The sequence below is a fragment of the Nannospalax galili genome, unplaced genomic scaffold (genome assembly GCF_000622305.1).
Source record: "Nannospalax galili isolate Female #2095 unplaced genomic scaffold, S.galili_v1.0 scaffold296, whole genome shotgun sequence".
Classification (NCBI taxonomy): Eukaryota; Metazoa; Chordata; class Mammalia; order Rodentia; family Spalacidae; genus Nannospalax; species Nannospalax galili.
The window spans coordinates 1,724,143-1,750,568 of record NW_008340113.1 but is presented as its reverse complement, the minus strand read 5'-3'; the positions used below and the strand labels follow the sequence as shown (position 1 = coordinate 1,750,568).

The 26,426-nt window shown below is 41.9% G+C and overlaps 1 protein-coding gene and 1 long non-coding RNA gene across 12 annotated transcripts in view; one reads left to right on the top strand and one right to left on the bottom strand.

Moving 5' to 3' along the window:
- Tle1 (TLE family member 1, transcriptional corepressor) overlaps positions 1–13,433 on the bottom strand; it is a 99,972-nt gene extending 86,539 nt beyond the window's left edge. For 10 of the 11 annotated variants that reach the window (XM_008835081.3, XM_008835082.3, XM_029564495.1 and 7 more), the window contains exons 1-4: positions 13,307–13,433; positions 12,656–12,756; positions 11,229–11,292; positions 11,080–11,124 (exon numbers count right to left, since the gene is read on the bottom strand). In XM_008835081.3, the coding sequence (XP_008833303.1) occupies positions 11,080–11,124; positions 11,229–11,292; positions 12,656–12,756; positions 13,307–13,330 (234 nt within the window). In that variant the 5' untranslated portion in view covers positions 13,331–13,433. Of the gene's footprint in view, positions 1–11,079; positions 11,125–11,228; positions 11,293–12,655; positions 12,757–13,306 lie in introns of those variants that run through there. The other variant, XM_029564497.1, reaches the window with a different exon arrangement.
- A 2,164-nt stretch (positions 13,434–15,597) lies between these two features.
- Positions 15,598–26,426, top strand: part of LOC115070677 — a 24,801-nt gene continuing 13,972 nt past the window's right edge. The window contains exons 1-2 of the long non-coding RNA XR_003849831.1: positions 15,598–15,876; positions 23,441–23,531. This is a non-coding gene — a long non-coding RNA (uncharacterized LOC115070677). The remainder of the gene's footprint in view (positions 15,877–23,440; positions 23,532–26,426) is intronic.

The following is a 26,426-nucleotide window of genomic DNA, read 5'->3' as shown; positions in this document are numbered from 1 at the left end:
AGCATTTTCTCTGTGTGAGGATGGGGGGTGTATATGAACATGCATATGGAGACCAGAGGGCAATGTTTTGTGTTTTTTGTCAGTCACGCTTCACCTTATTTTTTGAGACAAAGTCTCTCCCTAAATCTAGAGTTCACTGACTGAGCTGGATTGGCTAGCTGGCTGGTCAGTCAGCTCAGCTATCCACCTCTGGGTTAATAGATGCATACCATAGTACTGTGGTTGGTGCTGCTGCCAGAGCTAGTAGTACTTTACTAAGACATCTCCTCAATCCCAAGTCCAGCATTTCTGTTTAACAAATGGTTAATGGGGGGCTGAAGAGATGGCTCAGTGGTTAAGAACACTTGCTGTTCTTCTAGAGGACCCAGGTTCCATTCCCAGCACCTGCATGGTGGTTAACAACCATCCGTAACTCCAGTTCCAGGGGTTTCAACACCCTCTCCTGATCTCTGAAGGCTTTGCACGACATGGGTGCACTTACATACATGCAGGCCAAACATTCATACACATAAAATAAAAATAATTTAAAAATATTTTTGAAAAATAAAGAAATGGGTAATAGTTGGGTAACAATTAAAAAAAAAGAGTACCTTAACATTATGTAATTGTAAATTATTAATTCAGTCCGGCTAGAAACACAATGGTAAGTCTAGTTGAAAAACATGAAACTCCACTACAATAAAACTAAGACACATAAAAGTCCTCCCACATATCAAGTCTGTACTAAGATTCGCTGTCAAAGAAGGAAGCCTTGTCTTCTACCAAGTATATCCCCACTCTCCAGATCTTTGCTGTTCTCAGATATATAACAGGTAGATGATCAAAGGTCTTAGGAGGTAGAAGCCAAAAGACACAGACTTCAAAGCCGGAAAACAGTTAAGTTTAGGGTCTGTCTTAGCCAGGTTAAGATCAAAACAGAAAAACCACCAACAAATAACAAGAACAACAAAAGCAGGCAAGTAGTATAAAATGTTTTAATTCGTAGACTCCATAAACCACATAGGCAAATGGGTGTGAAATGTCTTTACTATGTTTCTCTCCTTTGTGAATATTTAATGTTTTTCATAATAAAATGTTTGAGTGGAGGGTGTAAACACTTGAAGTAAATAAAAGTGATTACAATCTCTATTTACAAAATTGTAATGCAAGGAAAAGAAAAAAAAAAAAAAAAAGTTATCCCCAACTCTACTGACAGCTTTGGTTGTCCTTAAGCAATTAAGCAATGGTTCCAGGAGTGGTAATCATACACTCTCAGTTCACACTGAAACTCAGGTTTTAGAAACATGCTATTTTGCCTTCTCTCTTTAAAGCTCAAATTCAATTAAATTATTACAGTTAAACTCCTTATCCAGAAGCCTCAATAGGCCTCTGCTAGAGCCATTTTGGAAGAGAGGGCAGAAAGACCGTAAAGGCCATGGGTCGTGGATGACCTACAAGGAAACAGTTTTCCAGGTGCTAAGAACTTGCTTATTTGAGCTTGCAGAAATGGTGCACAAGACCCATGCAAATCCAAACCAGACAAAAACCCAGCACAGAACTGGGGAAATGGGTAAAAAGATCCAACATTAGCTGAGGAACTACTGGCAACTGATCACTGCTGGGTGAGGGAGAGTTGATCTTCTTTAAGGGAGTGACTCTAGATAGGGTGAACAGGCTCCAGTGGATGAATTTACACCAAGGAACATCTGGTGATACAAACTTGACTCAATAGGCCTTAATATATATGAGAGAATGCACAAAATCTGATGGGGGGACTATGGGGAAGGTGCAGATAGGGGAGGGGGTCTAAATATGATTAAAATCCACTGTATGAAATGTACAAAAATTCAATTAAAAAAAATATATATAAGGAGGAGGAGGAGGAGGAGGAAGAGGAGGGAGAAGAGGAGAAGCCATTGCCCCCTTCTCAGTGGAGAACCAGTATGGTGGCACATGCCTATAATTCTAACACTTGGAAGGTAGAGGCATGAGGATCAGAAGTTGCAGGCCCTCCTCAGCTATACAGTGAGTCTGATGCCAGTCTGAGGATACATGAGACACCTGTCTCATTAAAACAAAAAGGGGGGTAGGGGGCTGGAGAGATGGTTCAGTTATTAAGAATGCTTGCTGCTCTTACAGAGGACCCAAGTTTGATTCCAGCACCCACACAGGGTAGCTCCCAACTACTCAGTTCCAGAAGATCCAATATCATCTTCTGGCCTCTGCAGGCACCTACATATACACACAGACACACATAAATAAAAATATATTTTTTAAAGAAAGAAGCCTCTGCAAACCAGTTCAGGCAGCTTGTGCTCCAGAAGCCTCAGAGATTAACTGACTGTAAATCACTTTTCTAAAGAAAAGCACCTGGGCATGGAAGTCCATGCCTTTAATCCCGGCATTCAGAAGGCAGAAGCAAAAGGATCTCTGTAAGTTCAAGGCCAGCTAGGGCTACATAGTGAGATACTATCTAAAAGAGAAGAAGAGGAAGAAGAGGAGGAGGAGGAAGGGGGAAGGAAGAGGAGGAAGAAGAGCAGGAGGAGGAGGATGACGACAACCACCACAGAGCAAGTAGATAAGACTATCAGAGCTGAACTAAACAGATTTCATTTTTAATTTTAGCTTAAAGATCTTTACTGTTACTCAATTCAAGCTTTTAGTCTGGGCTTCATGGAATTACTGAAGAATCTTGAGATACACCTAAGCAAAACTATTGGGCAGTACTATCCTGTGTATTTGTGGTTGTTAAAATGGGTACAAAATGGTTGGTTTAGTTGTTTTTAATAAAGGACTTTTTACCAAATTATCACACATTTAGGAGGCAAAATAGCTGCAACCACCATGGCACATGTGAGTATACTATCCATGTGAAGACTTGTGATGTAGAGCACATTGAGAAGATAGATAAATAAGCTTCTAGTAGACTGTAGCCTAGAGATAAAGAGGTCCAAGACAAAACATCAAAGCAGTGCAACTAGCTGCTGTTGGTGTACTCTATAAGTTCTTGAGGTAAACTGGACTTTGAAGGAGACTGAAGAAGGCCATGGGAAGTTTAATAAAAAGGTCTGAACTTTTAGAATGGAGAGCCTGATTGGTTGGATTAAAAGGACTGCAGGACAGAAAAAATAAAAAAGCAGCATATCAAGGAAGAATGAAGTGGAATGTACTAAGGGGCAGAAACAGGAGGTGTTGCACAACTGGCAGAGTGGGAAGTAGGAATTCAAAGATCACTCCAAGCCCCAAGCCCCTGGAGATGATCTGCACTCAGTATTTGAAAGGCCCTAGAGCTGCAAGCATGCAAGCAAGTCTGAAAAGCAGGTCCCTGACATAGCTGGTATGGGTACATCCAGGGATGCACAGGACAAGCCACGGGAGTAAACTGATACATCAGCAGTTTTATTTCAAACCCTTAATCATTCCATTCATTATAGATGTATACAATAATATTAATACAGCATATAGATTGCACATAGGTGTGCAGGTGTGCAAACAACTCCAGTAATTTGTGATCACACTTCGTACTGAACAGGCTACACAAGATATGATAGACTAAAGCACCTGGCTGGATCACTATGGTGCCAAAACAAATCTAGTCAAATACTGTATGTTTAACAAAAGAGCATGACTTGGACACGCAAGTTCAAATGAACCCACATTCTCAAAAACCAATTTCCCCTCATCTCATGGATGAAATTATCTAGTTGTTATCCATTAGCAAACTAAGGACAGATTTCAGGAAAGATCACAAAGTTACACAACTCTCCCCCTAGGATATGTTACCACATAAGTTTTTCTATTTGGCAGATGAAGAAAGCTCTATACTGATAACATTTTTAGAATTTGTTCTTTCTCCATTTTTCCTTATACCAAAATAGTTTGTGCTCCACCTTTGATTCGTGAACACATTTTGTGGTCAAAAATGACAAGATAGGGGCTGAAGAGATGGCACTGGCTGTTCTTGCAAAGGACCTGGGTTTGGTTCTCAGCACCCACATGATGGCTAACAACCATCTGTAACTACAGTTCGTGGGGCTTTGACACCTTCTTCTGACTTCCACTACATGACACAGGTGCACTTACATACATACGCTCATATACATAATAAAAATACATTATCTTTTAAATGACAAAATAACATATAACCCTGCCCCCATATCATACCCAATAGGAAAATATGAGGGGGAGAAAGCAAACAATTATGCTCAGTCATGAGTCTATGTTGCGCCACAGCAGGTCAACAGAATAAAAAAGTAATTACTAAAATTTTAAATGTTAAAAAAAATGAAATATTTATGCTAAATCACAGGTTATTTGATAAAATGATATGTCAATATTTCAAACAAAATTGTAAATGGATAGGGGCTGGAGAGAGGATTCAGTGGTTAAGAGCACTGGCTGCTCTTGCAGAGGACCTGAGTTTGATTGCTAGCACCTATATGGCAGCAAACAACTGTCTATAACTCCAGTACCAGGAGAATCTGACTCTCTCTTCTGATCTCCATGGACAGTGCACAATACAGGTACACTTACAGACATGCAGGCAATACACTCGTACACATAAAATTAAAAAAAAAGTGTAAATGGATAATCTATAAATGTAGCAATTATAAAAACATAACTTAGAGTTTTATATGCTATCACATAAAAAACCCAGGAAAAATGATTTTGCAAATAATAGTTATATGTGAATACCATAATCTATGTTAAATTTTTGGTGTAATTTTTCCAAAAACACAGAAAATATTTCTCACAATTCTATACACCCACCCCACAATCTCACAATTATACACAGCTACAATTATATATACCTCCCCCACCCTGAGAACTATCTCTCTCTCTCTGTCTCTCTCTCTCCAGAATCAGGATATGTAGTTCAGTGGTAGAGTACTTGGCTGGTATGTATGAGGCCCTGGGTTCTACAAGTACTATAAAACATGGGTGTGTCTGTTTTATTTTGTTTTCCACAGAACTATCTTACTATATACTTATTAAAACAGAACTCTCCAACATTATAAATGAGGGCTATTGTGACAGTAAATGCTTAACCTTGTCAAAAAAGCTAAAAGACAAAAATGGGTATCTGAAAGTGAATTTGAAAAGCACCTTCTAGGCAAGTTGGCCTGAGATCACAACACTGGGCAGACTAGAGCAGGAGATCCCAAATTCAAGGCCAGGTTGGGCTGCACAGGGAGATCCCATGTCAAACAAAATCAATAAACAGTAGATATAAGAGGGTAGATTGAGACAGTCAAAGTGCAGAGCCAAGTCTCTCAGTTTCCTCCTATTTAATCCACTTCCAGAAACCAAAGGACAGAATCACAGCTGTACAGAAATGTAAAATGGTCCATGAGCCAGTATCTGAACATACCTTTCAGTCAAGGTGATTTATTTAAATATTTACTGAAGAAAGATTTTTGTGTGTATGTGCCTTAATAAACATTATTTGGTAGAACATTATGTGCTCTGATGAAGGGCTCCCCTCAGTCTGTAGAGTGCTGGGTCTCTGGGTATGAGCCAGCATGATTCTTGCCTTGGGTAACAGATATAACCCACTCTCACCCTGCATTTTACAAAAAATGAAACAGGCCCTAGGAACTTATTCATGCATGACATGCCCAGTCCCAAATTAAGTGACTTAAATGTACACAAAGAGTCAAAGAAAATCTCCTAGATCACAGGGACTCCCAGGCAGAACAGTCAAGAGGGACACCTAAGTGTGGCACTGGGAGCCACCCAGTCCCAATCCTGCTTCCTGCCTCACTGAACCTGACCCAATCCTGCTGGAACTTGTCGTTACAGAAAATTCTGGTACGTTGAGGACAGCCTGGGATACACAGAAATCTTGTCTCAGAACAAAACAAACAGCGGCTAGAGAAGAGGTCAGCAGGTTAAGAACACGAACTGAACTGCTCTTGCAGAGGACCAAAGTTTGGTTCCCAGAACCTAAACCACCACTCCAGCTCCTGGGAATTCAATGTCCTCTTCTGACATCTGCCAGTATATGCACTCACATGTATGTACTTTTAAAAAATTACCAATTGTGATAACTAAGCTTTCTGGTGCCTACTTAAATTTCAAGCCAGACTATGCTCTTCTCACTCCAGTACAGGCCTTGGACAGAAAGCAGCTGAAGCTCTGGGGAAGAAACTGTTAAGTAGTGAGAAATTAGCCCTGCTTGCTGATTTAAAAAAAGAACCCAGCAGGCCAATCTCACACCTCAGAATCTAGGCCTTAAAGACACCAGCTTTATCTCACTGAATTTAGGCTTGTAAAGGATAAGGCTGGCTAATGAAGTTAGGGACCACTTCAATCTTGATGACAGCTACCCTTTGTATTACAAGGCGATTAACACCTAGCAGAGCTGAACTCTAAATGCATGCATTTCAGTTAGTCATTTCTAAGTCTGTTATTCTGAGTTGGAAAAAAAAAAATCTCTAGGCTGCATGCAGAGTGCAGCACAGTGGTGGCCCATCTTGTGCCTGGCATGTGTGGTGGCCCTGGGTTCCATTCTCAGCAGTGCCCTAAAAAAATCTTGGGGCCTGGTAAGATGGCTTATTGAGTAAGGAAGCCTGCTACACTCACCAATACACATCCATGCACACAAAATAAATAGAATGTAATTTTTTAAAATCTCAAAGCAAGGAACTTCAGACAAAAACACAGTTGAAAGTAGAAGAATCTGGACATGGTGGCCCACATCTACAATCTCGGCACTGCATTTAGTGGAGGCAGGAGAATCAGGAGTTCAAGGCAAGCCTCCTCTACAGAATAAGTTTGAGGCCAGCTTGTGCTACAGGAGACCCTATTTCAAAAGAACAACAAAAGAAAGTAGTAACAAAGATAAACCTTACAGGAAAATAGTAAATGCCCCCTTCCATAATCCTCCGAAGAATCCCTACAAGTTCCACCTCAATACTTAAACAAACAGAAAACATACACAAAAGCCCACTAAATAATTTTGTAACAAAAATTTAAAACACATATCAAAATTGTAAAAACAATTTTACTCTAAAATTTATATTGCTGGAAATATCATCTGAGGCATGGGAATACACCCAAAACCAGACTTGCACAGTGAATTATCTTTCCTTCTAAGGCAACCTTCAATGCCAGTGATCCACTAGTCACATGGTCTGTGATTGCTCAGATAGTCACAGTCTTCAAGATTTCTCCCATGTTTTTCCCATTCTTAAACACAATTTAGGATCAGGACAGTATTACAAGTGGGATACATTCTATCTACCCATGAGACCCCCACAGATCTCAAATCACAGAAAATCAGCACTGCTGATTTCCCTAACTTCTAGAACATTCACCTAGCCACCTGCTTTGTATTCTAAATTGTGAAGAAGTTAATCAACACAGAGAGGAACACACAGCTAAAGAGATGTTGGTCAGGACACAGACGTCCAACAGTGATTTTGCAATGGGTTTTTTTCTTCCAAAAGCAGTATGGTTAAGATAGGAAGCAACTCTGGTAACCATGGACCAGGCAACCCCAGCTAAAGCTTCAACAGATGCTGAAGGTCCAAATGCTAGATGTATGCCCACAGCAAGGTAGAACAAAATCACACCCAGCCTACTTCTCAACATGCCTATGTGATAGAACCCAGAAGACAAACTGCTTGCCATTGAAAAGTGTAAAATCTAAGACAGGAAACACAATTTACAGTTGCACACTCGCCCTTCCCCCTGGCCCTTTTTTTGGGAGGTCTCATTGTACAACTCAGGTTGGCCTCAAACTCGAAACCCCTCTGCCTCAGCCTCTAGAATAGCTTGGTATTACAGGCATGTGCCACCACACCATGCTTATAGCCTGTCTTTACCAACATATAGAAAACATATACCGGTGATAAAGCTTATATATATTTACAGTACCTCTTGCTTCCAAAAAATATCAAAGGAGATAATATTAAGCTACAGGATGGGAAAAAAAAGACACTGGGGCTCAGCCCTCAAACCCAGACTTACAACCAATTTGCTATTTTTCAATGTAATATTCAACATTTTGGTGGTTTCAGAATTGCCTTGCTTTTTCACAAAAACATTCCACTTCTCTGTTGCTTAGAAATAGCTAGAATTTACCAACTACATAGATAGAGATAGGCAGCAGGGGCTTATTAAGCCCCAGTGGAAGCTGGGTGTGGTGGTGCAAGCCTTTAATCCCACCACTCAGGAGGCAGAGAAAAATTGTCTCAATAGGCTGCCTTTTTCATAACTGGCCACAGAATGGGGCAGAGAAAGTCAAAGGAAAGGTTTTATCAGGAAGTGTTGACAGAACATAAACATGGTCTATGGACACCACACCAAGTAAAGAAACCACAATTATACCACTCTTGATTTGGATGCACTTCCATTTTAAAATTTTCAGAAAGAAAGCTCAAGTTGGTGGTGAGTTCTGAGTTCTGACAGCAAGCTCACTAAATTCACTCCCTACAAAGCCATTGAAAGCTGGGAAGGCAGAGCTGTGTTATACTGGAGACAAATCTTAACGGCATTAAAGCTCTCACTGTGGAAAGTTTCCCCACTGCTACACTTTTTTCAGTAACAAAGATGTTGTCAGAAATGACAATTTTTTGTGTCCCCTGATGATACTTTGCTAGCATTTGGTTATAAGCCATAAAGCAGGAATAATTTCAGCCTGTCAGGAGTCTAGCTAATGCCCAGTTTCCCCCTAGAGAGAATTCCTGTCAAATCTAATAAGAGCTCCGAAGGCCCTCTCTACAATATAATGAGCACTTAGGCCATGCTGCTGATCAGGCGGCAAAAAGCATCAATTTGAGACTGCCTATACCCTGGGGGCCACACGTCACTAGTTTTAATAAGAATTATGATTACAAGCAGCACCAAATGCCTCCTCAAAACTTATTATTAATGTATAACATTCAGAAGGATGTTTTTCAAATGTAAGACCACTTTAAACTGAATTACAGCATAACTTTGCACACCACTCTAGTTAAGGGTCTGTCAGCATTTACAAAATAAACTAAATTTCAGTAGGCTTAATACTTTACTATGAAGAAGAATATAGTGTCTCTTCGTTTTTCACTTTTTTGAATTACTGAACCAACTACACACAGCATATTATGCACACATATTGTCATATGAATGTAAAGTGTAGGTGTACAAATGCCCAAAACAACACAGTACAAAAACCCCATTTGAAATCTTTCCTCCCACCAGGGGACCTCCAACCTCTCTGGCCCCTTCTCCCTTCTCTCTACATAATAAATCAAGAGTCACCCAGACCCCAGAATTACACACTTCTTTTTGCTCTCCCAATAAACCCAGCACCAACATATAACATCACACAGAGGAAGTGTTCTCTTATAAGAGTCAATAAGGTTATTAAATCCTTATGTCTTAAGAAAAAGTTCAGCCTCCTCTTACTCTTTCAGAATATTAGCTAGAAAAAAGAAAATACCCTACAGGGCAACTTAAAAAGATGCAGTTAGAACTCGAAGACCAAGTTTATTTACGTAATTAACTTAAATGGCCATAGATTACAGACAGCTACAGATCTTCTAGCTCACTTACCACCAAGTTAATAAATATATCAGCAAGCACTAGCTATAGAAATCCACAAAAACGACCCCAACATAAACTACCACTTTTGCAAATCAGAGTAAAGGAAAAGGCCAGTTGCATTACTAAGGAAAGCTTCTGAACTTAGCTCTCTCCAAACATGTATCTGAAAACAGACGTAATGTATATAACATTATGAAATCTATGATGAATTAAAAATCAAAGAATGCAGAATTACAAAAGCAGAATTCAGCTCTGAAACACACTTATTTAATGAAAGTCTTTGAATATAAGGAAGATCTGAAGGCTGAACTAATCAATTTCTCCACTGTGCCCCAGTCGGTCAGCCATGCTCTTTAATTTAATGAAACAAGGGTTCGAGATGAAATAGCACATACACATCAAGTTAGAATTGTATTCTTGCACTTTGAAATGTGTCCAACTGTGCAACTTCATCTGATGATAATTTTTTAAGAGGCAATCGATTTCTAAAAGACTTATTGTACTAGCATCTTGATGAAAAAGCGAATGTCAGCATATCTCCAGAATACTTACACCCTGCCATTAATGCTTTCTTTGGCAGACAATGACCACTCAATTGAGGGTCCTTTGGGCTGAGCAATCATTTAGCTTTTCTTCTCTTATGAGGTCCTTAGTGTCTTGTTCCAGCTCAATACTCTTTTTATATACCATTATAGTAGCCATAAGTGTGAATTTTATGGGAACTTGCAAACTCAAGTCAAAGCTAAAGCTTTCCAGTCACTAATCTTTTCATGCTCTTAAAAATCACTAAGACCTTAGCAACTCCCAGCATATTCTGTGGCCATATAAAAGGATGCTTTTTCCACCTCTAAATCTGCATCAACTGAGAAATTTTTCAAAATGATGTTTGCTAATAAGCCAGTAACCTCAAGGGTCGCTTTATGGAGCCTCAATGCATAAAGAACACTCCAAAGTCATAGATAGATCTATTTAACCTGAAAAAAAAAAAAAAAAAAAACTCCAAAAAAAAATTTTAAAATTTCTCAAAAGCAGGAAGGAATGCCACTAAAAGGCAGGTTGGACAATAATGTCATTAACAGATCAAGGAGAATTGGTATTTCTGAAAGTCCTGCAGAAAACTCAGGCTGACTTCCAGGGTCAGGGCATTACCAGAAAACTCCAGTCTCTAAGCATGAACTTTTTTTTACCCGAAAAAAAAAAAAAAAAAAAAGACTCCAAAGTACCCCTACTCCTACTTCCCTGCACAAGTCTACATTTCCTTCTCAAAAAGCACAAAGTATTAACTGTTCTGAACTTCAGTAAGTCCACAAGACATCCTAGCTATTTAAAGAATAAATCTACCCATGTGGAACCTCAGCTCCTGTCTGCTGGTAAGCATTTTCAAACCACCTCAACTAGTCTTGTCATTGTAAAGAAGCAATCCTTGGTGCAAAGTACTACGACCAACTTGCAGAAGAGAAGAAAAACAGCTTATGAATACCCACTCCCACAGGCCATAAGACAAACCCAGTATTGTAAAATCCCACGCACTGATATGTTACTTTAGCTTGAGAGTCAACTAAATCTTACCTGTTTGTGCATTTCAATGTTTAATCCATACGACATTTCATAATACTGTAAAGAGAAGAATGAAGCATTTCACTAACTCACATTTTTATAGTAAGAACACATTTCCTATTTACTATACAAAAAGAAAAGGACCCATCTCTGATACCTACCATCACATAGTGCCGTTGCATTTCTGTCTTTTCACTTGCAAGTTTCTCACATTCCAATTTAAGACTATGAAAACAAAACAGGCAATTTAAGGTAAACATTATGTCACTTGTTTTAACATCTGTTTCACATATTTGCACTTCAAGCAAAAACAAAGACTAATTTGGAAAAATCATAAGCTAGGAAAACACCCTCTGTCTTTGTATTTACTCTGGGAAAAAAAAATTAAGGTGAAGAACGTAGCATATCCATTCAACTAACTGGGATTTTTTGTTCTTGGGGCATAAGTTATGGTAAGATACCAAGAATGAAAAAAAAAAAAAAAACTATGAAAATAGATTCCACCTTCTACTATGTCCCTGTACCAAGAATTCACGTGTCCTTTGCACCATCGTCATTCTGCAGCACAGTCAGTCCTCAGGTTGGAAAAACCTGACTGGTAAAGTTACCTCTACAATGGCTTGTCCTTTCCAAAGCCTTTGGTTTTTAAATCTCTGCCAAAATATGACAAGCAGCTACTGCAATGGAGTGGGTTGAAGTTCTCCCTCTGTTCAGTAAACATGGTAAGCAAGCATACATCCAGCTCTAAAGATATTATCTATGAGTAGACAAAAGGCCAGAACTCAGAAAGTCCCTGACAAATAAGAGACTTCATACCCAAGCCACTAGCCTCATGTTTGTGCTTTTTCTCAACCATGACAAAAGTAAAAATTGCCTTCAAAATATTTCTTAGCTCCAGTGAGGCAAAACCCAACAGTAGCAAAGCAAATAACCTTTCTGAAGTATCTACTATACATGGGTACTTTTCCAAGAGTTTACATTTATAAATCCTTTGAAGAAGGTATTACATAAAAAAACCTAAGACTGAAGTGAATACAAATGTGACTCGACTCCCCTACCGTATCCAGCACCGCCCCCCAACAGAGTGAGGAAAGCACACATTATCCACATCCTCCTGCCTACCACCCACGATGGGTACAGTTACATGCATCTAGCCTTCCCTAACGGACTTTGTCTCGGACGACCCAATTTTCTAGTATAGCAAATAGCGATTTCAACACGGCTTTGCTTTCCTGAACCCACACTCTAGGGCTGAGGCATTGATTGAACCAATGCTTCAGTTCAGCCTGTTGCAAAATAAATAAAGGAAGTGCAAATATTGACGGTTCTCATGCAACTCCTAAATACACGAAAAGGGACTCCCTGCAACAGCCGCAAATGGGCAAAGGGGAAAGAAACAATGGGAGAAGGAGGAGACAACAGAAGAGGCAGCCCAGGAAGGGCCAAGAAAGGGGTGACAGGAATGACAGGTCTTAACTGTGACTCCACACGCCACCACCTGGAAGCAAGTACGAAGTACAGCCGGCCTCCCAGCAGGGCCGTGTGAGAAGGGGCCCTAGACGGCCACCCAGAGCTGCCGGACACTCACCTGTGATACTGTGCCTGCAGGAACTGGAACTCCTCTTTAATCCGGTCCAAGGACTCTGGGATAGTGAACTTAAAGGGCTGGCCAGCAGCCTGGTGCGGCGTCTGGAAGCGTCCAGCAACGGGGACCAAGGGACGAGAAACGCGGCCGGCCGCGTGGATACAGCAGAAGTCAGCGGAGGGAGAAGCCGACGGGACATAAAAAATAAAGTTAGAAGTGGTGGGACACAGAGCCTCAAGCAGACCTCAGTTCACTCTGGAGATGGAGAAAACCAGCCTTCCTGGGGGACCCCACTCTTCGGGGCTCAGAGGCCAACCCGCTTGCAGCGTGCACGGTAAGCGCCGGGCTCTGGGTCACCCGGCCCCAGAAAGCCGGGCTGCAGCAGGGCCGCCGAAGCACTCAAGCTCCGGTCCCGAGGGACCGCGGCCACCTTCGGCCGCACACGACCGGGCCGCATGGACCTGTTAATAGCCGGGACTAGGGACAAAGGGGGGGGCGCTCCCGCCCCGGGAAGGGAGGACGCGGCTGCGCTGAGCTGCGGCCGGCTGTCCAGACGCCCAGCGGGAGCGGCCCGGCTGCGGAGTGGAGTTCGCAGCCCACGGGATGGGAGCCTGGACCTGCCTACGCGAGGCCCCCCGCCCCGATCCGACTCACAGGGTGCCGGCTCTGCGGGAACATCGCTCTGGAGACAGCCGAGTTCCCGGACAGCTCCGTCCCCCGCTGACTTCCAACTTGAATCCCACCGAGGCGCCAGCAGGGGCGCAGGCCCGCGTGGCTCGGGGCGCTTGACCACTGCGCACCGCCCCCACGCTCAGGGCAACATCGCGCGGGCCGGGCCTCCCTCGGCGACGCACGGCGCCAGCGGGCTCAGCAACCCAGACCTCCGCTCCTCCCCGCGGCCTTGCCGAGTGTCCTCGCCGCGCGGGCCGTGCAGGTGGCGCCTCGGCTGAACCACACGCAAAGCCCCGTCTCGGCTCCCGGGATGACGAACTCAGGGTGCACAGGGGCCCGGCGCCCCGGAGCCTCGCTGGGTGCGCGGCTGGGATGATGAGGTACGGGCACTGCGGGGGCGCGCGGGATCCACGTCCACACGAGGCCTCGGGTTCCGACGCTACTACAGATCGCGGTGCAGCCCCACGACCGCCCCACACGCCTCGAGCCCCGGCATCAAGCTGCAGCCCCGCACCCAGACCGGGGCTCCTTCTCCGGCTTCTCTCCGCTCTTCCCTGGGAAGGGCATGCAGCTCCAGCCGCAGCGAACTTCTCTCACCCACCGGTGGAAGACGTCCCCGCCACGAAGAGGGGCGCCGCTCGGCCTCCCTGCGCGGCCGGCGGGCTCCGGGCGCACGCCGGGCGAGGTCGGGATGGCGGGGACGCTGCAAGCTGGGGACGCGGGTCCCCTCAGCTCTGCAGCCTACGCCCGCGCCTCTCAGCCGCTTACATTAACACGCGGTTTCACACTCGCAGTAACCAGCGTAGCCCCGCCCGAGCCGCGCCGGGGGAACGGGCGCCCAGAGCGGTGGACCCCGCTCAACCAATCGCGTGCGCCGCGCCAACGTGGGGTGCTGACGCGACGCCTGCGGCAGCCTATGGCAGCGCGCTGCCGCCCCCCCGGCCCGCCTCCGCCCCGGGCTCCTCCCACCCGCCTGCGCCCCTCCTCCGCCAGCGCGTCCTCAGGGCTCCGAAGGGAGCGGTATAGGGAGGAGCTGCGGGGGACGTCCCAGACAGCCAATGGGAAGCGACCAGGCGCTGAGATTGGCACGGGCTATTGGAAGGTCGGTGGGAAGGAGAGCTGAGGGCCCGGCTGTCAATCAAAGTAACGTGGGCTGGAGCTCGGGAGCGCGCGAGTGCGCGCGAGTCCGAGCGACCTGTGGGCTTGCGGAGGCAGGAGCCGGGGGCTCAAGTTGGTAGGAATCCGCCACTCGCTCCCTTTTTCATTTAACGAAAACTCAGCTCTCACTGAAAGTAACTGAAACCAGGTTTCCGTTGGAGGTGGGGAGGGGACGCTTCTTTTTAACAAGAACAAAGTGCGTTTTTCGGTTCTGGCGCCCCTTCTTGACGCTACTCAAAGTGACGTTGTATTCAAAAATTTCTCCGACGCTTGTTTTTTCCTCCCGCTGCCTTTTCACGGATGCCGGAGAAGCGGACTGTGCACTTGATGGAAAAGCGTAAGTGAGCATCGTAGCAGCTGGCTGGCAAGCGTGCGCCTACGCGGGAAGACTGGACTGTGATTTCAGGTCCCCTTCCCCCGCGATGGAACATTTCAGAGGCTTTAGGGAAAGGTCCGCCGGTCTTGGTTTGGCGGGAAAGATCCCAGAGGTGCAGGCGGTGGTAGCACCCGTAGCCCGAGCGCAGAGACGCTTTGCGCATTGCGAGAAATTCGGGTTCTTGTCTTGACTTCGCTGTTTGGGGGGCGGGGGGAGTCGCCAAGAGTTTTAGGAACCTCTCACCGAGAAGACCACTAGTCAGTTTCAAATTTTTGGAACTAATGGACAATGAAACAGCCCCGCTTTGAGATGACAAGCGCCACACCCGACCGCCCTCCCCTGAGGCTTTGGGTACTGGATGTAGTCCTGGCCGCCGTGCGCCAGCCGCCGAAATAAGAGAGGTGATAAATGAAGCGACTAAAGGAAGGTCTTGTTTGGTCAAACTTTGGGTTTTTTAAAAAAGGAGACATGCTGTATAACTAATGTTCCGAGTCTCCAGTTTCAAATAATCTACACAGAAGAAATCGTGCAGTATTACCACATGTACACTTTCTTTAACGAATTTAATGGAGCTGATTTTATGTGAGAGGAGTGAGTGGTACTGTTTTAGCTTCCTGGTGGTAACTTCCAAAAGAAAGGCACACCTTGGGCAAGCATTCATCTTATTTTGAAACCTGGCTAACGAGCTCCCCTATAGAGAGTTACTGAAAGGAGCTTGTTTAAGCGGATGTGAGTTCGCTTTTACAGAGATCTTTTCATTTAAATATTGAAAAAAGAGATAGTACATTTCACGGTATGCTACTAATGTGTCTGTAACTGCGCAGTCCCAAATGTCCGTTGTAGATGAGAACTGAAAGAGTAGTGCTAGCCTGTCTGCAGGCCACAATGAAGACCTGAACAGGCTCGCCGGGATTTCAGAGTATGCTCCTAAAGTGGAAATGGGAACCGAGTCATTCTACTCATTTTGTTTTCCTAACATGGAGAATGACAAGAAAGGAAGCAGGCCTCTCTTTCCTTGGTTAGTTTGGTGTTGAATGGGTTCTCCCACTTTCAGAACTTTGACGCATCTGATCCCCAAGTAACTACTGGTCTTTGAAATCATCCAGTGATTTGATCTGTGGTCGGTATATCTGACCAGCTCCTTGGCTGGGTAAGGAGTGTTTAGATGCCACAGATAAGTTGTGCAAATTCTGAGACCTTTTTCTCCCTGGTGAGCCATCCCTAAGGTACACTAGGCAGGTGTACCTTCACTTACTGAGACACACTAGTAATTAAGTTTAAATAATATGTGTAGGAACGTGAGCAAAACTGTTGGTACGGACCCCTTCTACCTTCCAAATCATTTCTATTCTAACACAAGGCCTTTTTAAATACTCTGATAACTGTTCACAGAAAGTATGTCCACTCAGATTAGTTCCCAGTTAGGAATAGAGTTTGAAACCAGGCCAGCCCTTCTAATTTCTTTAAGATGCAATTTGCAGGAAAGAAGAATGCATAATGATTTTAAAATTGGAAGGCCTTTGATTGCTTGTATAAAGATGACTAGTTTTTGAAGCACCTTGTTCAGGACATCTTCCTTGAGTAGGAGCCTTTGCCCTTTTTCATTTTCAAGGTCATGTGTTCTCCATGATTCTTGTGCTATAATAATTATACTACAAAACTCTAATCAAATTGCATTACAAATGATGGCGTTTAAAACAATCTAGTAGCTTTAATCTTAGGTTTTAAATGAGTAATATATATGCCAATTGCCTGCAGCCTATTTAAAAGAAAGCAGTCTTACTAGTGAAATCTGTAATTTTAGAATTTCATTTTTTTGTGTGTCTTGTTTTGTTTTTTGAAACGGGGTCTCACTCTGTAGATCAGACTGCCTTGGAAGTCACTATGTAAATCAGGCTGACCTCAAACTTGAACTTTCAGCAGTCCTTTGGTAACTGCCTCCCAAGTACTAGGATTGATTATAAGCATGCACCACTATGCCTAGCTTTGTTATTTTGTTTTATTTTTATTTATTATCTGTTTTGAGACAGGGTCTCCCTGTAGCCCCAACTGTCCCAGAACTCACTATGTAGACCAGGCTGGCCTGGAACTCACAGAGATCCACCTGCCTCTGCCTCCCAAGTGCTGGCACTAAAGGCTGCGCCATCATGTCCAGTTTTTTGTTCCTTTATTTTAAAATCTGTAAATAATAATATCTTTACCTTTAATATATTTCATATGTTTTTACATGAAATGATGTTAACTATACCACCTCCATAGGAAATTGTCCTGGGGAGGAAAAAGTATCCATTTTATTCTTCGCAAAAAAAAACAAAAGAACAAAACAAAACAAAAGATTCTTAGTGTGTTTTATCTTGATGCACCTATAGGTGTATTTCCATTCATTTCTTGCTAATTATCAATTTTTCAACTCATAGCATAGGTAAGTATTTGAAATGAATAATTGTGACTATTTTTTCTTGTTTTATTTTGGTTTTGAGACAGGGTCTTTTGTAACCCAGGCTGGCCTCAAATTCACCAAGTATCAGAAGATGACCTTAAACTTCTGATTCTCCTGACCTTATCCTCTGGCTTCTGCTTCCTGGTGCTGGGATTGCAGGAAATAGCTACCACACTGTGTTTATTCAATGATGGAGTTCTAGCCCAGGCCTTTGTGCATGCTAAGCAAGCGCTCACCAACTGCAGTGTACATACCTTTGTTTGGTTTCTTGTTTTGTTTATTTGAGACTGGTCTTGCCTTGTACTTGCTGTCCTAGTTGCCTGGAGCTCACTATGTAAACCCAGCTGACCTGGAATTTGTAACTCTTCTTCTGCCTCCTGAATGCTGGAATTGTAGGCATAATGCTTGACTTTTTTTTTTAACTGAGTGGTTTTGTTTGCTTGTTTGTTTGTTTGTTTTTAAATCTAAGAGTAGAGCAGAAGGAATTTTCTCAGCTTTGCTTGTAACATCTTTGTTCCCCACCCCATTCTTAAAGCTTGAGGATGGAAGGGAAAAGATGGCAGATGAAGAGAATCAGTAGCAGATCCATACAACAGTAAAACTTCAAATAAAATCACATCCAAAGACTCTCTTGCGGTTTCACACAATATGGTAAAATTAGGGGTTGCAGGAAACCAACTAAATTAAACTGGGAATATTTGAAGACAAACAAGCCACCTTTATGAAAATGGACACATTGACTGACCAGTATGCTTTTTACCAACAATTTCTTTGTTAAGATGCAGATCAAAGGAACCTGCATATGTTTTCGTTTTGTTTTAACTAGAAAATTGCATCCAGATGTTAATATTCATTTCGTTAGTTTTTCATCATTGATTAGATATGTTGGTTCTGTTTGCTTACAAGTGTAGCCGGATCATTAGCTAATGCAAAGAAATGTTTGCTGTGAGTTGCTAATTAGGGCTTTTGGAAACTCTCCACACTCAAGAACAATTTGTACAGTGGCCAGAAGAACTTGAGGGACTTGGGAAGTTGTTTTGCCTTTTCTGGCAGGGTGGGCAAAGGCAGACAGCCCCTTTCACTAATCTCCCTTTGCCTAGGGGGATTGTGATGGATCCCCTAGGACTGGAGAACAAATAAACTAGGAATAGACCACACAGGCACTTCCAAATACACAGATAAATGTGTTATTTCTGGAACTACCACTGAGCTGTAGGTGGGAGGGGGGACATGAACATGTGGAAAACGCTTGGTGCTAATGTTATCAAATACACAGCATTTCTAAGTATGCTTTAGAGACAGATGGGAAAGCCCTTTATGCTAAGTGAGTGTGCTTGAATTCATTACTGTAGTACTTATAATTAAAAAGGTCTCTTTTACAATTTCAGTACTTTTACAGAGTACAAGAGACCAAGCCTGGGGAAAGCAGAGGATAGTGAAAGGTGAGGAGGAGAATGAGGGGCATGCTGGCAACTGGGATTAGCCTGGGAGGAAATACAGTGTTTACTTTCACAGTTCACCCATTTGTTTACCTTGTTAAATCCCCCAGACATGTAAGAGGTGAGCCATTCACTCAGTAAGTACTCAAACTGAGAATTTGAGGCATTGTGACCTGAACTTGAAAAACAATCATGTTGTTAAAGACTTGTGTCAGTGGCCCCCAGAACAAGTGAGCCAGGGCCAAACTTTTGTTTTTTGAATCTATAGTTCAAGAGAAGAACCAACCCAAAATAGCACTTTTGTTTCTTAAATCTATATTCAAGAGAAGCAGCAGCCCAAAACAGTGTGTGTTTATAAGAAGTCATCTCTGTGTGGAGATACAGATGCCATTGTGCCATACTTAATATATTCCTTCTAAACCTGCTTATTAATAGTGCACAGGGATGGCACACTCCTGTAAGCCAATATAGTCTGATTAATTGGGGACTTTTTAGGGCTAGGGATGTAGCTCAATTGGTAGGGCACTTGCCTAGCATGCAGGAGGCCCTGGGTTCCATGCCTGATACTGCATAAGGTAGGAGGATCCAAAGTTCAAGGTCATCAGAGATTCATGAGACCCTGTCTCAAAAAAAAAGAAAGAAAGAAAAAGATTTTACACCAATCAAACAGATTCCAGATTAGATTCTTTGCAAAAGTTCAAGCAGAAGAGCTCCCTGCAAGGTGCCCTAGAAAAGCAAAGCCAGAATTTGAGTACCTGATCAAATAGTACCTGGAGTTCCAATCTTAATAGTGGGTCTCAGTGAAGTAAACATACCTTCACCCCTTTTTAAAATCTATTGTGAAGGCTCTTCAGAGTTCAATTTTGTATGGGGCTGGACTGTCCCTGAAGGATATTTGTCTGACAAAAGATAGAAGTCATTTGAGGAAGCAGTTTGATACTCCTTGCTGCAAATTCACATAAGAGGAGGCCACTTTAAAGGCTTCTTGCTGCAAGCCAAAGAGCTGCTGGGAAATCAGCATTACCTTGAGATGGGCATTCTCCTGACAATTTAATTTAAATATTGGTTCTTCCTAAAACTAGCCAGGTCTTTGAAGAGTTAAGGCTTGAGCTCAACTTATAGATTGCTGATGTTCTGAAGGACAGGCTACTTCTGGGGATGGAAAATCAGTAGCAGGCCAGGGTATATTCTAGGCCCCTTTGTGTTTCTAAAATGGAAAGTTTAGGCCTAGAACAAGTCAAATAGTATAAATACAGAACACTGGAGCATTCCACAATACTACTATCCTGGGCTCTTCTCAAAAGTCAGTGTCACTAGGCATGGTAGCCCACTCCCTATTGCTTGGTAGAGGCAGAAGGATCAGACATTCAAGGCCAGTTCAGGCTACATACTGACTTCAAGGTTTGCTTGGGTGATCGGAGCCTCTGTCTTAAACAAAGGGGCTGGAGAGATGGCTCAGTACTGACTGCTCTTGCAGAGGACCTGGGTTTGATTTCCAGCACCCACATGGCAATTAACAACTGTCCATAATTCCAGTTCCAGGGGATCCAACGCCACCTTCTGACCTCTGTGGGCACTGGATGACACAGGTGTAATTACACACATGCAATATACTCATAAAATTAAAATACATAAAATAACAAAAAAAGATTTATTTAAATAAACATCTGCTGGGATAGTCACAGAGTACTTGTCACTAAGTTAGATCCAAAATATTAAAAAAAAAAAAAAAAAAAAGTCAATGTCAAAACAGAAGGGAAGCCAAGCATAGTGGAGCACACCTTTAATCCCAGCACTCAGGAGGCAGAGGCAGACTGATCTCTGTGAGTTCAAGGTCAGCCTGGTCTACGTAGTGAGTTCAGACCAACTGGGGCTACAAGGAGACCTGTCTCAAAAAGACACCCCCCCCCAAAAAAAAACAAAACAAAAAAATGGGAAAATAGAAAAAGGTAGGAGAGGATTATTCTCTGAAAACAAAGTCATCTAGTAAAAATGGGCAGGTCGGATGGCAGGACCGCCTTGCCATGAGTGAAGGAATACACACACACACACATGCACACACACAAAAAATGAATAAATGCAATTTTTTAAAAAAATTTATTAAAGTCCTAGGAAAGCAAGTTTTTTTGTCCACATCTATTTTTCATGTGTTAAATGTCATTCACTTCAAAGTTTAAAAATTGACCTCATGTTTCTAGGAAAAATCTTTGAGGTTTTTGTTTTTCCCTTGGTCATGGGAAAACTGTCCTATGACAATAAAGTACGCAGTGTTTTTGCTCTGGATTATTGAGTATTTAAATTTTATTATTTATCCTATTTTTTGTTATTCCCAAATGTCTGCTAGTTGTCAGTTAGTAGAAAATGGATATTTTTAAATATTCATTGAATTAGTTAGTAATCCTTTAATATATCTTTTTTGTGAACTCTAAAGCTTGTACTCACTAGAAAATCTGTAAAACAAAGAACAAAACTGTTAAAAATAAGTCAGTAGAAAATAAATTTTATTTTAACTTCTTTTATGAGTAGTTGATCTGCTAAATCACTTGAGCCCAGCCATGAAACTTATAAAGGACCCATTAGGTAGAATTTTTGTTGTTTATTTTCAAGGAGATGTCACTATTTAGCCCTAGTTGGTGTAGACTTTACTATGTAGACCACGTTGGCCTTGAATCCACAAGAGATCTGTCTGCCTCTGCCATTGGAGTGTTGGGATTAAAGGCATGTACCAACATATCCAACTATTAGGTGGATTTTTATTTTCTTTTTTATTTATTATTTAGTTATTTATTGTGTGAGTGAGTGTGTGTGTGTGTGTGTGTGTGTGTGTGTCTGTGTCTGTGTCCCTACAGATACATGTAGGCCAAAGATTGACATCAGATGCCTTCCTCCATTGCTGTCCACCTTACTTTACTTTTTAATTAAAAAAAATACATATCCATGGGGCTAGAGAGATAGCTTCAGAGGTTAAGAGCACTGCTTGCTCTTATAAAGGATCTGGATTCAGTTCCCAGCACCCACCTGATAGCTAACAACCATCCATAATTCCAGGTCCAGAATTCTAAACCCTCTTTTGGTCTCCACAAGCATTGTACACATGTGATCCAATTACATGCATGAAAAAAAAAAACACTCATATAAAATATAAATGAATAGAAGAATTTGTAATTGCATTCATGTTGGGAATGGTGGTTCAGGCCTTCAATCCCAACATTCTGGAACTCTGAATTCCAGGCCAGCAAGAACTACATAGTGAGACCTGTCTCAGAAAAAAATTATTTATTGTGTGTGTGTGTGTGTGTGTGTGTGTGTGTGTGTGTGTGTGCTTGTGTGCATGGACAGGGGGCATACACACATATGATGGTTAAAGCACAACTTTTGGGAGTCACTTCTCTCCTTCCACCACATGGAGTCCAGGGTTCAATTTCGGGTCTTCAGGCTAGGCAGCAAGGCCTTTACCTTATGAGCTAGCTTACTGGCCCTCCACCTTATTCTGGGGGACAGGGTCTCTCACTGAACCTGGAGCTTATCCATTTGCCTAGACTGGCTGGACAAGTCCAGGGATCTTCCTGTTTCCAGCTCTCCAGAGTTGGTAAGTGCTTAGAAGCAGAACTCACAGTTATGTTCGTATGGATTGAAGCATTTTACTGAGCCATCTCTGCAGCACAGTTTTCTTGATACTTGCTGACACTGATTATTATACTGTGTGCTAAATATTGATCTAGAAATGAAAAATAGCACTAAATCTTAAACAAGTGACATTATCTTCCTGCAGATCAGAGACCTGCTGTCTTTCTTCGGTGTCCTGGGGGAATTGTTTCCAGGCCTCCCTGCAGATCCATAAAAGCATAGAGCCCCTTTATATGTGGTGGCATAGTGTTTGCGTGTGACCTACACACATCCATCCTCCTGTGTCTTTTAAATCAACTCTAGATTCTTCACAATGCCTGACATGATTGAGTGCTATGTAGTCATTCTGCTGTATTATTGAACAGGTAAAGACAAGGTAAAATCTGTACGTGCTCAGTACAAATGTGGATTTTTTCCACCTCAGTATTTTCAATTAGCAGTTGATTGGATCTGTGGATGCAGAGCACAAAAGAATGAGAAGGGCTTACTGTGTTTAATTTGAGCGGACACAGTGTGGATGTCCCATCCATCAGTTTTTGTTCTTGATGGTTGGAATGTGACTCAGTTGGTAGTCTTGCCTAGCACACACAAAGTCCTGGGTTTGCTTTCCAGCATTAAATAAACCAGGTATGGTAGTGCACCTAAACCTAGCCCTAGAGTGGGAAGCTGGAGGATCAGACATTCAAGCACATCCTTAAACCAGCCTGGGCTACGTAAGACCCAGTCTCAAAAAATAACTTTTTTTTTCTTTAATTTTTTTTTGTATCCCTGTTATGTTTGCTGAAGGGAAAAATTTCTATGATAATGAGCAGGTTCTAGTTCTAGTGTGAATAGATTTAGTCTGCAATTTGTAATTTCAATTTCAAAACTTGATTGCCTTAAAGTACAGTAAATATGAAAACACAGGGAACACCCACCTTTCACACACACTGACTAATCCGTTCATCCAGCACTTCTAGCACCATCCATGTACTAATGACTACATAAAATGAAAAGGATGAAAGAAGTTACACTTCACAATGGCAGAAACAGCCCCCAGGGAACTGAGTTTCCTTTCTGTTTCCCTCCTTTTGCAGCCTCCACAATTGAGGAGAACTGGCCAGCTACAATTGACACTTGGGAAAGTGCTACAAAGCACTGATGAGTATTAGAGAAATGTTGATTAAGGTAAACAGCCTGCCTCAAGGAATAATACCTTTCTTCAGATAAATACCTTCCAATTAGCACTTTTATGGAGATGCTACCTTCAGGGAACTCCAGGGAGTGATTTTGGTAAAAGGTATTCTCTGCTACCTCATATTTACAACTTCAATTTGTGAAAAATTGGGGGGAAAAAAGAATTAAAAAGTAAAAACAGGATTGAGGGGTGGAGGGTGGCTGGAGAGATGGCTTGGCGGTTAAGAGCACTGGCTGCTCTTTCAAAGGACCTGGGTTTGTTTCCTAGCACCACCTCAATGGTGACTGACAATTACCGGTAGCTCCGTTCCAGGGGATCCAATGTCATCTTCTGGCCTGTATGGACATTGCATGATGCATGTGCACTTACATACATGCAGGCAAAATACTCATACACATAAAGTAAAAATAAATAAATAGGGGCTGGAGAATGGCTCAGGTTAAGAGCACTGGCTGCTCTTGCAGAGGACCTAGGTTCCATTCCCAGTGGCTAACAACTGTCCTAACTCCAGTTCCAGGGGAATCCGATGCCCTCTTCTGAGCTCTGCAGGTATTGTATGATATGGGTGTACTTACGTACATTCAAGTAATACACTCATACACATAAAATAAAAATAAGAAAATATTTCTTAAAATAATACATTTTTTTTGTTAAGTAAAGCTGGTCATGGAAACTCACATCTGTAATACCTGCAATTGGGAGTCTGAGGCAGGAGGTTCCTCCTTCAAAACCATATGGGTTACAGAGTGAGATTGTATCTCAAAAACATCCAAATTATATGTTAAGTGTCAAATAAATGTTTGCATTCAGTGAACCCTTTGAAAAGTACTGAAGCCAGTCCACTGAATGTTGAGTTATGAAGGATATAAATACTTCACCTAGGAACTCAGATTTGCTTAGATAGAAGTGGTCCTTAATGCTCTGTCCCTGGTGATGCAACTACACACTAACAACTACATACTAACATGTTTCATTCTCATAAAAATAAAGGCTAATTTTATGGTGAGAAATGATGACTATATCTACATTATCTAAAATAAAAACCATAAGTACATGTTCATGTTCATGAATGTTGATCTGATTATTGAGTTGTGTCTGGGAAGTTATTTCTGAGCCTTTCTAGTAATACTTGTTTTCTTAATTGTTCTTTCCCAAATATTCATTAGCATTGAAGGTATGATTTTTAAATTTATTTATATTTGCTTTTTGTGTATGACATGTTACTGCATGTATGTAAGTGCACCCATGTATGCAATGCCCATAGAGGCCAGGTTACAGTGTTGGATCCCCTGGAGCTGGAGTTAAGAACAATTGTTAGCTGCCATATGGTGTTGAGGACCAAACTTGGGGTCCTCTGCAAGAGTAGCCAGTGCCCTTAACTGCTGAGTCATCTCTCCAGCCTCAGAAGGTATGAAAATTGTGATGGGAATGTGGCTCAGTTGGTAGAGTGCTTACTTAGCATGCATGGAGTAAAGCTTTAGGTTCCATCCCCAGCACCTCATAAATTGGCCACGGTGGTCCATGTCTATAATCCCTACATGGGGGAAGTAGAGACGGCAGGATCAGAAATTCAAACTCATCTATATAGGTAGTTCTAGACCAGTCTACATGTGATGGTTTGAATAAGAAGTATCCCCCATAGTATCAAGTATTTGGACACTTGGTCAGTTGGTGGTACAATTTGGGGAAGATCATGGAACCTGTAGGAGATGTGACCTTGCTAGAGGAAGTATGTCATTGGGGTTAGACTTTGAGAGTTCATTGTTGCTTCACTTCCAGCTTGCTCTCTCTGCTCCCTGTGAATGATTAAAAATGTGAGCATTCAGATTTCTGCTCTGGCTGCCTCCTGCCACTATGCTTCACTCACTATTGTGGACCCTCCCTCTGTAACCTTAGGCCCAAATAAGCTCACCCATGCAGGGTATCTGTGTTCAAATATCCTTTTTTTTCTTAATTATTTATTTAATAACCACATACTTAGAAGAAGCATTTCATTACAACAGCATTGACATATTCAATAACAATTTCCAGAGCTAAGATGTATCTCTTTCAAAATTGGCTGTAAATTTTTAGGTTTACAGTTGAATTATTACAGTAATACAATATTGTACTCAGTATAAACCTTATAAGACATAAAATTAAATGAGGTTTTAACCTTTAAAAAAGATCTCCATTTCATTATTAAAATACACAATTTCATACAGAAAAATTCATTTTTAATGCAATTGACATTAAGATGTGTGCATGTGCATTTCTAATCTCTATATATCTGATTATTACTAGTCAAAGCCGATTACTTTCTGAGCTCCTTGGCATCTGAGCATGGATATAAAGTCATCAGGTAGATTTCAGTGGTAATGTTTTTCACATCTACTAATTATTAAGGAGCAAATTCTTATGCCTTGAAGAATTATTTCTTAACCATTTTTTAAAATTTTTAATAACTACATGATTAGAAGAAGTATTTCACTACAGCTTTAGCATATTCAGTAACATACTCCAGAGCAAGAGTACATCCCTTTCACAAGTGGGTGAAAGTTTCTAGGTTCACAGTTGAATTAATATAGTTATGTATTATTGAAATCAGTATAAGCCCTGTAAGACATAAAATTGGGTGAGTTTTTAACCTTTAAAAACGATCTCCATTTCATTTTAGAATATATTGTTCCTTACAGTAAAACTCATTGTTTTTGCTAACACTGAGATGTTGGCACTTGCATCTCTAATCTGTATCTGTCTGATTATTACTAGTCATAATTGGTTGGGCTTGGATCCTCGGCGCCTCTGTATGTCTATAAAGTCATTGGGTAGATTTTAATGGTATTGTTTATCACCTCTACTAATTAGCATGATGTAAATTTCCATGCTTCCTCCTCAAATATAAT